Raw genomic sequence first — 16,642 nt, forward strand, 5'->3', positions numbered from 1 at the left:
CAGTCTTTGTAAACAGCAAAAAAAAGTATTTTAGGATTGTTTAGAGAACACTTCAGTATTGACAACTTTTTTCTCTATTTTTGGTGCAATTAATAGCTTATTGTTGTCTTGGAGTCGATACACACGGAGATCACACGCTTCTTCCTGCAAGTCCAAAATATAAACAACATTCTGACAATAGCTAAATTCTATATAAAAGTAACAAAAAAAATCGAATCCCTGTGTTTTATTGCTCTTCGTCACAGACACCCTGAGTCCAATTGGCTCCCCTGGTGGTCCATAACCGCAGACCGCAGTCTCCTGGTCCCGCCCAGGAGACGGTTTGATTGTCTCCAAAAAAATCATAATACAAAATAATAAAATATATGAGGAAATCATGAAAAAATATATTTCGTTTTCAAAACGCTCAACCATTTAATAACATGTCCACTCATGATCCCACGACATGCGTTGCACGCTTTACTTCTCAGTGGATTCTCTGAATGTCTTTGGTTTTGTATCGACCCAACCGGGGCGTCCAAACTACAGTGCTACTGAGTTCTGATTGGCTGCAGCGCTTCATGCTGGGTCACATGAAAGAGGAAAAAGATGGCCGCAGCCGATGCAACTTTGCCTGAGCTTTGGGCCGCAGGAAACGGTGGTCAGCCGGCTCTGGTCTGCTCTTCAGAGACCTTCTCTTCAGAGACCTACACCTAAGAGACCTTCTCTTCAGAGACCTCCTCTTCAGAGACCTTCACCTAAGAGACCTCCTCTTCAGAGACCTTCTCTTCAGAGACCTCCCCTTCAGAGACCTTCACCTAAGAGACCTCCTCTTCAAAGACCTCCTCTTCAGAGACCTTCTCTTCAGAGACCTCCTCTTCAGAGTAACCCTGGGCCATGTTTCTCCAGAGGTCCATCCCGCTCTACCTCTGGTCTGGCGTGGTGCACTCCCTTTGTGACCCAGAAGTACCCCCCCATCTCCCCCCTCCAGGTGGGAGTTGGCACCGCCTGCTTCAGCTCAAACCCCAACCCTGAGATTTATAAAAATGAAATAATGCGACCAAGAGGCCGCACCTCGAGCTCTGTGCAGAAGGTTCCCAACTGGGTTTGGGGGGGTCGGCCACCGCATCAGGACCTGCCCCCCCCCCGCCTCGCCTGTTAATGGGGGGGGTCTCTCATCCGTAAACATGGCGACGCCCGGTGGGGCCCTCACATGAAGCCGCTGCCCCGGACCTCCTGGCCCGCCACCGTGTACCATTCGCTGTAGTTGGACGGAACGGGGCCGCGGGGGGGCCCCTCGGGGTCCGGGGACGCGGGCCCCTGGGAGTCGGACCCGGGGGAGCCCGTCTCCTGGGGGGAGGAGAGGGACTCGTAGCCGCTGCTGGTCGCTGGGGAGCAGTCGGCGTCGGCGAGGGAGACGTGAACCTGAAGGAGAGGCGTGACGTTAGGACCTCTGAGGGGGACACACCGCACCGGAGACTGCCACACATACATGCACACCTCTCTCACACACACACACACACACACACACACACACACACACACACACACACACACACACACACACACACACACACACACACACAGCAGCATACACACACTGCCGCACATACAGAGCCATACATACACACAAACGCACACACACTAAGACGTACACACACACACTCAGAAGTACACTCAGATGCACACACACACTCAGTCGTACACAAACATAGCCGTACACACACTCACCCTCCCACACACGCACACAGATTTTTTTATATCCAGCTAAAAACATCAAAACTCTCAACCTATCGGTGCATTTGGGCCAGATCATATGATTGGATGGCTTCTACGGGTCTGGAACTGACCCACATACTGGGTTAACTTTTATGTGTTTGATGATTGATTGATTGATTGATTGATTGATTGATTGATTGATTGATTAATTGATTGTTGGATATATGTAAAGAGCATCTAAGGAAATGCTTCTAAAAAAATTCATAATAATAGCATTGAAACCACAAACAAAACATGATTAAGTCTCAGTGCATCGAACTTTCTTAGACTCGCAGAGGATCGTCCGTGGAGGGGTTACAGGCCGTGCGTAACGGGGCTGCTGCTGTGCGTAAAGTAGCCTACTCATCCCCAATGGACTCATCCCCAAACCCTCCTCGCTCTTACCTTCATGGTGTGTTTGCGCAGGGAGCTGGGGTGCGTGTAGGACTTGTCGCACATCTTGCACACGTAGGGCTTGTCGGACGTGTGCACATGCATGTGCTTCTTGCGGTCGCTGCTGTTGGCGAAGCGCCGGTCGCACTGGAAGAAGTCGCACACGAACGGCTTCTCCCCTGCGGACGGAAACGAACACCTAGTGTCAAACTCGGAGATGATTGACGGCTTTGATGATTGCTAAATTGGCATTGATAAATTTAAGAATTACAAATATAACAGTGCACGCAACTATGGAGTAAAACGGTTACCTGTGTGCGTCCGCTTGTGTATCTTGAGGTTTTCCGAGCGCGCAAACACCTTGAGGCAGCCCGGGAAGGGGCACGTGAAGGGCTTCTCTCCGGTGTGCACGCGTATGTGGTTCACGAGCTTGTACTTGGCCCTGAAGGGCTGTGCTTCGCGCAGGCAGTCCTCCCAGCAGCAGACGTGGTGGCTCTGGTCGGGACCCCCCACGTGCTCCACGGAGACGTGCGTCACGAGCTCCTGCATGGTGCCGTAGGTGCGCCCGCAGAACCGATGCGCCTCGCCCGCCGGTTCTGCCGCGTGGTCCGGCCCGGTCCACCGGCAGATGAGGTCCTGCTTCGTGTATTGCGGGCGCATGTACCGGAAGAACGCCCCCGCCCCGGGGTGATGGTGGCCCGCGAGCCCCATGTTGAGCCCCCCCGGGGGGCCGTAGTCGCCACAGGTCTCGCCTCGAGCGCCGGACGCTCCGTGGTGGAGCTGATCCTGGCTGAACATCTCCATCCCGACCCCCGCGGGGAGCCCCGGGAACCGGCCCACCAGCTGCTGCTCTGGGTGGTGGAGGTGGTGGTGGTGTGGGTGGAATCCCGGGAATCGGAGCTGGCTGTGGCCGTGCGCCGGGCGCTCTCCGCCCGGGTGGTGCGGCAGTAGGGAGCCGGTCATGGACCGGAATAGGTGCTCCTGGGCCTGGCGGTCCACGATTGCCCCGGGGGATGAGGACTCCGGCGCCACGAAGCCGAGGTTCCGCGCCAGGAAGTCCCGCGTGCTGCTGGCGTATGAGGCGGCAACGGAGGGGTCCTCGCGGCCGTGGCACGCGGAGGGGTGCTGGTGGGGGTCCCCACTGTGTTTGTAGGAAGAACCTGCGACGTGGAGCTGGAGCGCCATGGTGGGGTCGCCAAACATACCCGGAGGGTCCCGCTCGAGCTGCAGGTGCATCTCCCTCTTTCTCTCTGGAGGTACCTTGCTCCTGGGTTGCTGGTATCCAAACGGACTCAAACACCGTGCACGAGGCGCGACGCAGGGGGAGAGCAGAAAGTGTTAAGAGTGAAAAAAGTCTCGACTCAAGTCAACCAAAACAACAGCTGAGGCTAAACGTTCAGGATGCGTCAGTGTGGGAGTTGGTCCGGCGTCCCTTCTAATGTGGCCCTAGAGTTACCCCGTCGCCCCCTTTTTAAGAACCCCGGGGGTCCCACAAACAGCGACCGCGTCCCATTGGTCAGACGTTTAAGTGGCCTACACCGGCCAGCCAATGGGAGTTCCCCTGGATCCATAAAGGAGGGGCTAGGCTCCTATCCGTACAAACAAAACAATGTGTGTGTGTGTGTGTGTGTGTGCGTGTGTGTGTGTGTGTGTGTGTGTGTGTGTGTGTGTGTGTGTGTGTGTGTGTGTGTGTGTGTGTGTGTGTGTGTGTGTGTGTGTGTGTGTGTGTGCGTGTGTGTGTGCGCGCGCGCGTGTGTTTGTGTGAGAGAAGGGACGGGGATAGTTTTCTGTCTCGTGTAAACTAGGTTTAGTTTATCAGCGACGATTGTTGTAAAGAGACACAATTATGTCACAACATTCTAATTACAACAACAACTCAGGCTTTTAATTAATGAATGGTATCAAGCCTCTGTTTACTGACGTGTTTTGAGTAAAGGCATACATGCCGGTGCTAATAACATTCATAATAATGTAGAAATTCACAACAACAGATGGTAAAATATTTAGTATCATTAGTATTATTCCTTATTCCTATTTAGCCTTATTCCGCTATTCACTATGAATGAATAACTGTTGTCTAGTCACCTCCATGTTAATTAATGTGCTCATTTAAATGTGCGTGCAGCGCCAGGGTGCTACCAATGTGTTTAGCGCCCGGTCGCCACCTCGTCTCCTCGTCACTTCGTCTCCTCATCCCAGCAGAGGGTCTACCCCCCGCTGGGCCGTGTCGTGTTGTGTGTTGGCACGCACCCGCCATCGCGATCGCGACGTGCACGACAGTTTCATCTCAAAGGCGGGACTCAAAATTTAGCGCGAGGACAAAATAATAATCTCGAAACGAGGGGGGGGAAGAAAAAAGGATCCGGGGAAGGAGACAAGGAGACATCCGAGGGGGCGAAGGAAGCGAGCGAAGGCTGCGCGCCGCTCTTCGCATTGGAACGCGGCCCGCTCCGTTTCCTTTGACTCGACTCCCCTCCATTCAGTGTGTGCGGAGGAGGGTCTGGCTCCCGGGATCCAACACTAGCAGCGGGGGGTAACAAGGCGACCGCATGCGCTCTTCCCCCCTCGACAAAAACACCCGGGAAGGAGGGCCGAGAACACCGAACGGATTCCCCAGAGCCGCCAGGATTCGACTCATTTCAGCGGGGGACGAGAGGCCCGCGCCCGGCGACGCGGCAGCGGGGAAGCCCGCCGTGGCTAGCATGAAGCGGACGGCCGGTGTGACCAGGCACAATGGCCTCGTCTCTCCGCTGGGGAACAACAACTCCGGGGCCTCCTGCAACATCGCCCCCCCGCCGCAGCAGCAGCGCTCCGGCGCCGCCGCCGCCTCGGACGCCGCCGCGTCCGCGGTGGCAGTGGCGGCGGGGGCGGCGGACGGCCTGCTGGACTACTCGAAGGGGGGGGCCGTCATCAAGACCGAGCTGGTGTGCAAGTGGACCGAGAGGGAGCGAACTTCGTCCAGACAAAAGCAGCTCGACAGGCGGACCCCCTGCGACCAAAGTTTCGGCTCCATGCACGAGCTGGTGGACCACGTCACCGCGGAGCACGTCGCGGCCGGGCTCGAGTCCCCCCTCTCGAGCCATGTGTGCATGTGGGACGAGTGTCTGCGGGGGGGCAAGGCGTTCAAAGCCAAGTACAAACTCATCAACCACATCCGCGTGCACACGGGCGAGAAGCCCTTCACCTGCGCCTTCCCCAGCTGCGGGAAGATGTTCGCGCGCTCGGAGAACCTCAAGATACACACGCGCACCCACACGGGTAGGACCCCCCACCCCCCCATCTCCCTTCCATCTCTTAGGGAACCCGGAGCTGCGGGCCTCCCCCCACAACAACCGGGCGACCCGCGCGGTGCTCGGTTCGGTGCCGCCGTGGTGCGGTGCTCGGTTCAGTGCTGCCGTGGTGCGGTGCTCGGTCTTGGGCCAGCTCGGTGTGAACGTGTCGATGCTGGGTGTGTGGAATGGATGGATGGAGAGGGTAGATGGAGAAGGAGAAGGAGTGTTTACAGGGCTTAGCCGAGCGGTGATTGACGTGGACCCCCTGCCTGCCTGCCTGCACACCCCCTCCCCCCAAACTAGGAGTCGTCTGAGGTGACCGGGCCGGCTGGGATCACCAGGAATACTACCAGGAGTGATACCAGGAATATTACCAGGAATATTACCAGGAGCGTTACCAGGAGTCTCACCAGGGCTCCGTTCTGAAGTTGATGTATATTCTGAGGGTTAATAATCAGCAGTATAGCCTCGGATCATATATAGGTTGACGTCAATTCCCACGATTGTTTATCACAGAATACAAATACTACCTCTTAATAGAAGTTGAAATACTGCACCTACACTGCTATTACTGCATTACCACTACTGCTATTACTGCTAATTAACTACATGAATTACCATATTGTGTAGCGGACGTGTTAGACTAAACTGAGCTGAAGTGATGATGGCTAAACGTGTTAATGAATCTTTTAAATCACGTACACTTCTTAATCCGAATGTTTACACAGACAACCCGATTGGTAATGCTTTCAATGCATAGTACAATATAAACTATGATATATATATATATATACACACACCCTATATATATATATATATATATATATATATATACACACCCTATATATATATATATATATATATATATATATATATATATATATACATACATATACCCTATATATATATATATATATATACCAAAATATATATATATACCATCACAACAACAGGCTGCCTAGACCCACCTTATATGGTGTTTGATAGTAGTACTACAAACACAGACACACACACCAGCCCTGGTGTTGCGTTGTGAGCAGACAGATGTGGGCTCACCAGCGACAGACTCAGACAGGTCTGTCCTTTGATGTGGGGCCGCCGCTCTCAACCAATCACGTTCCACCTTGCTGGCCTCTGAGACCATCTGATGTTCTGTCAATGGAATAAGTTCCTTTTCTTCATTGCATTGATGTGCTTAGAAATCAGAGCAGGAAGTTGTGAGGGCACAAGAGTTGAGGTGTTGACATGTTTGGCTGGGCGATGCTAACCACCTTATTGAGGATGTGGTTTGACTGTGTCGAACCCGGCTCACTAGCTGTCACCATTACAGCCTTTAGTGAGGACCCTACTGGGCGTTAGTGAGCAGATACTGGCTTGGGGGGGGGGGGGGTCACTGATATGTGGAGCTGTTCCCCCACTCAGATCCCCCCCAGCCAGGTCTGTTTTTGGGCTGTGGGCTCTGCATGTCATGCTCTCTGGGAGTGTTTGGAGGGGATGGGTGTGTTGGAGATGTTTGATGTGTGCTGCTGTCATCTAACACTTCCTTTTAAGACCCTTAACCCTTCCCTATTGAGGCCAGGCAGACATTGTATATCGGAGTTGGTTCTAAATTACTTAACTGGTTAAATAAAGGTTAGAAACAAAATTCAAAATATTAAAAAGGGGAAATGCTCAATGTTGCCTGCAGGGAGATTTGGGGTATTGACCCAGAACTTTTTTTCTGGGAGTGCACAGAACACCCTAACCGTACTTACAATGGCGGTGGATTGCAAAAGTTGTAAACAATTGAATTGGTTGAACCTAGCTGGAAATGCTAAGACCAGCCGTATGGAAAGTATTAAACCTAGCCTCCTCTGCTAAAGCTAACCCTATGCAATATGATGAGCCTACCACTGGGCTTTGAACCCATAACCTTTTGTCTTGGAGCGCAACACCCTGACCTTAGTTATGGCTGAAGATTGCAGAAGTTGTAAACAATTGGATGTGTTGAACATTGCTTCACCTGCTTAAGCTAACCCTATTTAACTTGTTGAACCTAGCTACCATTAATAAAGCTAACCTTATTGAATGTTTTGAACCTAGCTACCAGCGCTATTGCTAACCCTATTGAATGTGTTGACCCTAGCCTCCTCTGCTAAAGCTAACCCAATTGAAAGTGTTGAACCTAGCTGCCTCTGCTTAAGCTAACCCTGTTGAACGTGTTGACCCTAGCTACCAGTGCTAAAGCTAACCCTGTATAACTTGTTGAACCTAGATTTCAGCGCTAAAGCTAACATTATGAATGGGTTGAACCTAGCTAACAGTGCTAAAGCTAACCCTATTGAACGTGTTGAACCTAGCTACCCGTGCTAAAGCTAACCTTATTGAACGTGTTCAACCTAGCTAACACCGCTAAAGGTAACCCCATTGAAAGTGTAGGACCTAGCTACCAGGGCTGAAGCTAACCCTGTGGAACATGTTGAACCTAGCCTCCTCTGCTAAAGCTAACCTCCATGACCGTTATCGTCCTCCAGGAGAGAAGCCCTTCCAGTGTGAGTTCTGCGAGCGACGGTTCGCCAACAGCAGCGACCGCAAGAAGCACTCCCAGGTGCACACGGCCTCCAAGCCTTACGACTGCAAGGCGCTGGGCTGCACCAAGTCCTACACGCACCCTAGCTCCCTGCGCAAGCACATGAAGGTCCACGTCAAGTCCTCGCCTACCTCCGACCCCAGCGACCCCTACGACCCCGTCCTGCGCCCGCGCTGCCTGCAGCCCCACCAGAACCCCTTCGAGCCGCTGGACCTGAAGATGAACCACCACCACCACCACCACCACCTGCACCCCCTGTCCCCCTCCCTGCTCGACACTAAGCCCTACTTCCCCTCCCGGCCCGACGGCTTCCAGCGCCAGGAGCTGGACCAGATGCTGCGGCTGCGGAGCGCGTCGCCCACGGCCGTGCCCCTGGACCTGTCGCTGTCGGGCCTGATGAAGAGCCGCCTGGCCCAGCAGAAGCAGGGCGCCCGCGGCCAGCGGCGCTGCCTACCTCAGGTGTCGAACATTAAGGAGTGGTACGTGTGCACGCGCACCGCCGTGCACCAGGAGTTCCCCCTGCTCAACCCCGAGGACATCAAATCAGAGCCCAGCGACGAGGAGTACAACACGTAGGGCCCCCGCGGCCCGCGGCCTGGCCGCGGCGGACTCGGTGAACACGTGGAGGAGGGCCGGCCGGGAGGGTCCGGATCCCTCTGCTGGACTTCATATCAGGGGCTTCATGTCCTCGGCTCAGGGGGACCGGGGACCGACCGTGGTGTGATTGTGTGTGCGTAGTTGTCATCACCCCCCCCCACCCCCCACTCCCCCCCCACTCCCCCACCACCCCGTCAAACACACACACAAAAACACACCTGGTATCAGGGGAGCGAGGGGGTTTGAGGTGAGAGGCTGGCGTCGTTCCAAGGCTCAAAGGTCAGGTCAGGGCAGAGAGGCGGTGTGTCTGTGTGTGTGAGGCCTTGCTGGGCCGCTTTGTTTTGAATGGGACGGTTGGGGACGGTTGTAACAGCGACACCTTTAGAGGTTCGAGGCTCGGGATTAGAGGACAGAGACTCCGCCTCGGTCCCGCGACGCTACCGCGAGGTCCCGCCACTGATCAGTATTCCTCCGCCCCCCCGTTCTTGTCTTTGTTTACCGATACGAAAAACACGACGTGAGAGAGGTTCTTTCCGAAGGTCCGATCATCACCCAGGAAACATTTTGACGTTAAGTGTTACACGGTGATAGTCCCTATAACACATCGTTAGTCTGACGTTAGTTACTAATATAGAGAGGTTTGATAGAACGTTTCAAACAGAAAAACCAGAGCCCTCCAAACTTTCACCCCTTGCCCACTGCTTCCGTCCGTGGACGGATCCCATTGATTTTGAATGGGGCGGAGCCCCATTCAAAATCATCAGTCAGCCATGACTTCAGTCAACCATCAGTCAGCCATGACTTCCGTCATCCGTTGACGGACGGATGCAGTGGGCAAGCTGCGTTACTGCTTGAGCAAGCAGTCGTTTTTTTTATACTTTTTACTATTATGGAAGTCATATTTTCCCATAAGATGTTCTACGTTGCCAAACTAACAGAGCCAACCGTCCTTTAGAACCCCCCCCCCCCCCCCCCGCCAGGTATCCATGACGACGAGGGTACGGCAAGCAGGACCTGATGTAAATGTATTCTCTTTCCAAAGTACCTCCGCGATAGCTTCATAGTGGTCGCTCCGACCCTTATGAGGACGTTTAATAACAATCAGCTGGTTTAATAACGATTAGCCGGTTTAATAACGATCAGCCGGTTTAATAACGATCAGAGGGTTTAATTGATCGGTGAAAGCACTCGATAAGCTGTCAAGAAAAAGACCAACCTATAGAAAAGCATACTTTGATATACTTGTGACTCCCAAACCTTCTTAAAAACCTTAATTGGGCCCAATTAATGAATGAGTTCACCTGAGAATTATGTTTGTTAAACTCCATCATTGATTTGAGGTAAATCTGGTCGATTTGAGACCACAGAGCACTTGTCCTCTGGGCCAGCAGTGACCAGAGACAGAAGTGTTCACAGACGTCTGATCACACCGTGGTCCATACTCCCAGGATCGATGAGCCAGTGTGGAGGTCTCCTTTATTTAATGTCTTCTTAAGTTGTTTATAGCGCTTGTCCTAACCCAGCCCCCCCTCAAAAAAACCCAACCTATTTATTCCCATACATGTATATTTTTTTAATAAATGCAAAAAAATACATTTTTTCAAAAGCATTTAAAAGAAAAAAAAATGGAGACCAATCCAGGATCGAAGACATACCCGTGTTTTAGGTAACCTGAAGATATCGAAAGCCCTTAAACCAGTTTTGTAAACGTGTTTCTCTGTAATATTAATATGCGTTTTCTATGAGTTACCTGACCCCTGCCAGTGTTTCACAATAAATAGTCCTTTGGCCATCGAGTTGTCCATCCTTCATTCAGCGAGGGGCGTCCCCAGAGCTCAGACTAAACACGGGACAGCCGAGAGCCCGGACAGGGTTTTTATTGTGTCGTCTTAACTCCGGCGAAGAGTGGGGGTTCCTCGTCAGACCTCCTCCGGTGTTTCTAGACCTTTCCTACTTCTCAGTAATAAATTAATGTGTTTCCACGCCGTGGATGTGTTTCTTCTGCTCGGAACAGGGGAGAGGTTAGAGGTTAGAGTTTGACGGGTCAGGTGAAGGTAGAGACACCGTTGTACACGGCGATTGTTAACAGAAAAGTGTGTGTGTGGGGGGGGGGGGGGGGTTCTTACAAAAATAGAAAAGTGGGGTAAGGTTATTAATATAGAAGATCTGACACGCAATGCGGCGTTGTGCCTCATGGTCTAATCAGGGCAGGTTTCACCGGTCCTCTTCATGTTTTGGAGGCCGTTGTGACCGTTTTATCAGTGTACTTTATAAGATGATGAAGAACATTGCTTTGGGTTTAAACCGGACCAGAACCAGGCTCACCATACAATACCCCCGCTCCCATCTGGGATTAATACAGAACATCTCATAAAAAATCACACTTTATTAATCACCAGGGGGGACATTCAGGAATGGTCTTCATGCTGCTCCTCGGAAACGTCGAGAAGTAAACAGGAACTGGGGTTCGCTACATGTCGTCTTAAAACCTCTGTTTAGTGTTCGGTTAACTCTGAGAGCCCAACCCCAAGGTATGGAAGACTTATGGAGAGAATGGTACCTAACACACACACACACACACACACACACACACACACACACACACACACACACACACACACACACACACACACACACACACACACACACACACACACACACACACACACACACACACGCACACACCAGCTCCGAGACTCGCTATGAGCTACATTGAGAAGCATTCCTCCGTTCGGGAAGACCCGCATCGCTACGACAAATCAGCTGTCCATGTCCCAGCGGGACCCGAAGCAAACCTATCGAAAAACGCTGTTTTTTTAATTGTGCGTCCGAAAGGCGTTCTCAGTGGACGGACAACGTGGTGACGCAAACAAAAGAAAGCGCGCGACCTGAGGCGTGGACGCGCGTGCCAGCGGCTGCCACGCAGGGGTCACATTGGACATAGGGCCACGATAGACCTGGTTTCTACGTGGACAACCCACATGCGGGGTGTGTGTGTGCGTGCGTGTACGTGTGAGAGAGAGATCAAAATGTCAACTGTGAACACATGAGCAGGCACATGTGCGACGTGTCTGCGTGTGTGTGTGTGCGTCTATGCGCGTGCGACTCCAAACGGATACGTGTACCCCCTGCGGTGAGTTCAGGGGTGCACGCAAGCAAGTATGTAAAACGTGTAAAATATGGAGTTATACTTGCCGTAAAGAGATATAAACTGTGTTTCCTTTGCTTCTTAATGTTGTTTCTTGTGTGTGTGTGTGTGTGTGTGTGTGTGTGTGTGTGTGTGTGTGTGTGTGTGTGTGTGTGTGTGTGTGTGTGTGTGTGTGTGTGCGCGCAGGCGTGCGTGCGACGAGCTGGACTATATCTGCCGCGTGGTTGTGATATTTTATGTATGTTTATTATTGTGTTCAAATCTATTTTCCCATGGTTCCTTATTGACTCATTAAACATTAGCATTCAAAAGACGTGTGTGTCTTCACTGGGAAGCAGTCCGGGAAGGCCTCTCTACTGGGAGGGACGACTTCTGAGGGGAACTGGGATGACTGTCCGGTCACTGCAAACGGTCGCTCGTCTCCCTTTGTCCCGACGGTGAAACGCGATTCTCCCTGGTGTGTGTGTCGTACAAGACACTTTTTTAATAGCATAAACACACACAATGCGGTGTCACAGAGAACACGAGCGGCGGAAGAGAGAGGGGGAGGGAGGGAGAGGAGAGGGGGGAGACAGAGCGGAGGAAGAAAGGAGGGCTTTGGGAAGTGCGACGCATTGTCTGCATGCCCACGGTTTCCCTGGAGACAGGAGGATGGGTCTTTTGTGGCGGATTGGTTCCCCCCCTCCTGGTGTGGGTCCCCCCTGCCCCCCTGAGGTCTCCCCCTCCCGGGTGGAGATCTCTCTGCCCCGTCCCCCCCGGGTGGAGGTCCCGCCGACCCAGACCGCTAAGAGGACCAGACACGGTTATTTCCGCCTCTTCTTCCCTCACCGGTCCGACACAATGGAAGATTAAAGCGTCAGGTTGGTGCTTATCTTCATTTATTAACGTCATGACGACAGGTCTCTCTCTCTCTCTCTCTCTCTCTCTCTCTCTCTCTCTCTCTCTCTCTCTCTCTCTCTCTCTCTCTGACTCCCTCTCTGATTCTCTCTCTCTCAGTGAATCTCTCTCTCCCCCTCTCCGTAAATTCAACCTGGACTCGGTAAATTCGGTTCTTCGTAACGTAATGGTCAATACTGGATCAATATCAAAACGATCTGTCAGCATTAATCCCTTGGACAGAAAATGATGTGAAAAGAGGCAGGTTTAAAAATAACCTTTAATTAATCATTTAATACAATGCTATGAGGGTAAATACTAGACCAGTTAGAAATTCTATCGATGACCTTTATTTACAGCATTTACACTAAACTCACTTTTAAGTTGTGTCTATTAAGGATTCAATAATAATAGTAATAGCATTAATAGCCTATATAAAAGGCCTAATCATCACAATAACTCTTAGATGTACATCTATTTATATAATGAATTACTCTGGAATCTGGATGGAAAACAAACACATTCTCTCCCTTGAATATGTGCTTCTGACTTCTGACTTCTCTCTCTCTCTCTCTCTCTCTCTCTCTCTCTCTCTCTCTCTCTCTCTCTCTCTCTCTCTCTCTCTCTCTCTCTCTCTCTCTCTCTCTCTCTCTCTCTCTCTCGCTCTCTCTCTCTCTCTCTCTCTCTCTCTCTCTCTCTCTCTCTGAGTGAGTGGTTGAGTGTCGTGGCTCGAGAAGTTGAAAGAGCCAGTCAGCCAATCAGCTCCCCCGCTGAGAGCCCCTGCTGAGCTGAAAAGGAGACCCTGAATGGAATCCGGCCAGCGCCTCACCAAACACAGGACCCGAGCGTTCACCCTCTGCTGCCGGGCGGCGTGAGGAGAAAGAGGAATAATAGCCAAGCACCGATAAATGATTAATACATTTAGCATCCACGCGTCTGTGTGTGTGTGTGTCTGCGAGCAAACCCGACAGGGCATTTGAGGATCCACTCGCTCAACGCGGGGCGGGCGGGCGGGCTGGCTGGCGCAGAAAAAAAACAAAACAGAGTGTGATGACGAGAGAATTGTCGGGGATTCAAAGTGACAGGAAGACAGAACGAAGCGCCATGGCGTCGGTGCATAGTCTGAGAGGCCCACATCTGTAGCGCACAGCCTGCGTCTGTTCCATGTCGGCCTCGTTAAATACAGACCACATGACTCCGGTCCGCCGACGTGTCCTGAAGCCACCAGCTCTCTCTCTCCAGGCAGGAGGATACAGACGCTTTCAATCATGACTCATGAGGTGGATCATGCTACTATTGAAATTAATCAATCAATGAGTAACGCCGGGATGAGTGAATTCTGTTTGGAATCTTTCATTTGATAACGTGTCTGTTGAGAAACTTCTTGGTATTTGCTGGAAATGTTAAAAGGAAGGCAAAGACATCTCCTAAACAGTGCCAGCTCAGAACGCCATGACGCCACAGCTTGGAGGAAATAGGTGATGTCTAAGTAAAGAGAGAGAGGAGAGAGACGGGAAGGGAGGGGAGGGGGAGAGAAATGGGGGAGGTAGGCGAGAGAGGGGAGACAGAGCGATGGGGGGGGGAGGGAGAGAGAAGAGAGGGGGAGGAAGGGAAAGGTAGGGGAGAAAGTGGGGGATGAAGAGAGGAAGGAGAGAGATAGTTTGGTTTTCGTCAGAGAAAAGGGGGAGATAAAGGGAGTGAGAGATGGGGATTGTGAGGGATTATGTTTTTGGGTGAGAAATGGGGAGAGAAAGGGATTGAAAGAGGAGGAGAGAGAGGGAGCGTGGGAGAGGGGAGGGAGAAAGGGGGAGTGGTTGGGGAAGAAGGAATGGCCTGGGGCGATGTGAGTGATCAAAGACAGGACGGTCCTGCACAAGAAGGAACATCACGCACACACACAGGTTCTCGTTAAGTAACCCCGCTGAAAAGTCTTCCATAAATGAAGATCTTGACATCCGATTCGTCCGTCCAATGATCACAACCCACCGGACCCCTTCCTCCTCGAGGACCCCTCAGGCCGGACCGGAGGGCGGGCCTCAGACAGACGGGGTCCGAGACACGGGGACACACAGAGACACCAGGAGTCCATCTCGTGGCTCCTTCCTCTCTCCGCGCGGTCAGCCATGGGGCCGGTAGCTCTGAGGCACCACTGAAGGACCCTGGCCTGTCCTTCCCAGGCCTCCCCCCGGTCCTCAACCACCCCCCCCCCCGGCCTTCTCCCCAGCTCTGTCCCCCCCCACCTGGCTTCTATCCTCCCCCCCTGACCTCACCCCCCCTGCTCTGTCCTCAGCCCCCCTGGCCTCACCCCTCTGACCTCACCCCCCCTGGCCTGGCCCCCCCCCATGGCCTCACCCCCCACTGGGACACGGCTTCAGAGAGAACTATTGTCTGCCCTCCTGTGTGAGTCAAGTGTTCCGTACGATAGAGGACTCTGCATCATTGCTCTATAGAGAGGACTCTGCATCACTGCTCTATAGAGAGGACTCTGCATCACTGCTCTATAGAGGACTCTGCATCACTGCTCTATAGAGGACTCTACATCACTGCTCTATAGAGGACTCTACATCACTGCTCTATAGAGGACTCTACATCACTGCTCTATAGAGGACTCTGCATCACTGCTATATAGAGGACTCTACATCACTGCTCTATAGAGAGGACTGCATCACTGCTCTATAGAGGACTCTACATCACTGCTCTATAGAGAGGACTCTGCATCACTGCTCTATAGAGGACTCTGCATCTCTGCTCTATAGAGGACTCTGCATCACTGCTCTATAGAGGACTCTGCATCACTGCTCTATAGAGGACTCTGCATCACTGCTCTATAGAGGACTCTACATCACTGCTCTATAGAGGACTCTGCATCACTGCTCTATAGAGGACTCTACATCAGTGCTCTATAGAGGACTCTACATCAGTGCTCTATAGAGGACTCTGCATCACTGCTCTATAGAGGACTCTGCATCACTGCTCTATAGAGGACTCTGCATCAGCGCTCTATAGAGAGGACTCTACATCACTGCTCTATAGAGAGGACTCTGCATCACTGCTCTATAGAGGACTCTGCATCAGTGCTCTATAGAGGACTCTGCATCACTACTCTATAGAGGACTCTACATCACTGCTCTATAGAGGACTCTGCATCACTGCTCTATAGAGGACTCTACATCACTGCTCTATAGAGGACTCTGCATCACTGCTCTATAGAGGACTCTACATCACTGCTCCATAGAGGACTCTGCACCACTGCTCTATAGAGGACTCTACATCACTGCTCTATAGAGGACTCTGCATCACTGCTCTATAGAGGACTCTTCATCACTGCTCTATAGAGGACTCTGCATCACTGCTCTATAGAGGACTCTGCATCACTGCTCTATAGAGGACTCTGCATCACTGCTCTATAGAGGACTCTGCATCACTGCTCTATAGAGGACTCTTCATCAGTGCTCTATAGAGGACTCTGCATCACTGCTCTATAGAGGACTCTGCATCACTGCTCTATAGAGGACTCTACATCACTGCTATATAGAGGACTCTTCATCAGTGCTCTATAGAGGACTCTGCATCACTGCTCTATAGAGGACTCTGCATCACTGCTCTATAGAGGACTCTACATCACTGCTCTATAGAGGACTCTTCATCAGTGCTCTATAGAGGACTCTGCATCACTGCTCTATAGAGGACTCTGCATCACTGCTCTATAGAGGACTCTACATCACTGCTCTATAGAGGACTCTACATCAGTGCTCTATAGAGGACTCTACATCACTGCTCTATAGAGGACTCTACATCACTGCTCTATAGAGGACTCTGCATCACTGCTCTATAGAGGACTCTGCATCACTGCTCTATAGAGGACTCTGCATCACTGCTCTATAGAGAGGACTCTACATCAGTGCTCTATAGAGGACTCTACATCACTGCTCTATAGAGGACTCTACATCAGTGCTCTATAGAGCAGTCTGAGAACCCCCCAGTCGCCCCCAGTCCACGCTGACCGGTCAGGCTAGGGGCTAAGAAAGAAATTAAACTCTCGGCTCCTGC

At 51.9% G+C, this 16,642-nt stretch overlaps 2 protein-coding genes across 2 annotated transcripts; one reads left to right on the forward strand and one right to left on the reverse strand.

The window, feature by feature from the left end:
• Positions 1-401: 401 nt before the first annotated feature.
• LOC132473102 (zinc finger protein ZIC 4-like) lies at positions 402-4,279 on the reverse strand. The gene is made up of 3 exons (XM_060073072.1): positions 2,442-4,279; positions 2,143-2,309; positions 402-1,404 (listed from the first exon to the last, which is right to left on the reverse strand). Exons 1-3 carry the CDS (start codon positions 3,364-3,366, stop codon positions 1,189-1,191), a joined length of 1,308 nt encoding a protein of 435 aa, XP_059929055.1. The 5' UTR covers positions 3,367-4,279; the 3' UTR covers positions 402-1,188.
• Positions 4,280-4,345: 66 nt separating this feature from the next.
• On the forward strand, positions 4,346-12,027 carry LOC132473101 (zinc finger protein ZIC 5-like). The gene is made up of 2 exons (XM_060073071.1): positions 4,346-5,388; positions 7,916-12,027. Exons 1-2 carry the CDS (start codon positions 4,680-4,682, stop codon positions 8,545-8,547), a joined length of 1,341 nt encoding a protein of 446 aa, XP_059929054.1. The 5' UTR covers positions 4,346-4,679; the 3' UTR covers positions 8,548-12,027.
• The last annotated feature ends 4,615 nt before the right edge of the window (positions 12,028-16,642 follow it).

The sequence above is a fragment of the Gadus macrocephalus genome, chromosome 15 (assembly GCF_031168955.1).
Source record: "Gadus macrocephalus chromosome 15, ASM3116895v1".
Taxonomy (NCBI): domain Eukaryota; kingdom Metazoa; phylum Chordata; class Actinopteri; order Gadiformes; family Gadidae; genus Gadus; species Gadus macrocephalus.

Excerpts from the sequence above, each read along its gene's own strand:
- LOC132473101 (XM_060073071.1), top strand. The coding sequence starts at position 4,680 with ATGCGCTCTTCCCCCCTCGACAAAAACACCCGGGAAGGAGGGCCGAGA. Across the intron at positions 5,389-7,915 it reads ACACACGCGCACCCACACGG|GAGAGAAGCCCTTCCAGTGT; the intron begins GTAGGACCCCCC and ends ATCGTCCTCCAG.
- LOC132473102 (XM_060073072.1), bottom strand. The coding sequence starts at position 3,366 with ATGCACCTGCAGCTCGAGCGGGACCCTCCGGGTATGTTTGGCGACCCC. Across the intron at positions 2,310-2,441 it reads ACACAAGCGGACGCACACAG|GGGAGAAGCCGTTCGTGTGC; the intron begins GTAACCGTTTTA and ends TTCCGTCCGCAG. Across the intron at positions 1,405-2,142 it reads TGCGCAAACACACCATGAAG|GTTCACGTCTCCCTCGCCGA; the intron begins GTAAGAGCGAGG and ends CCTCTCCTTCAG.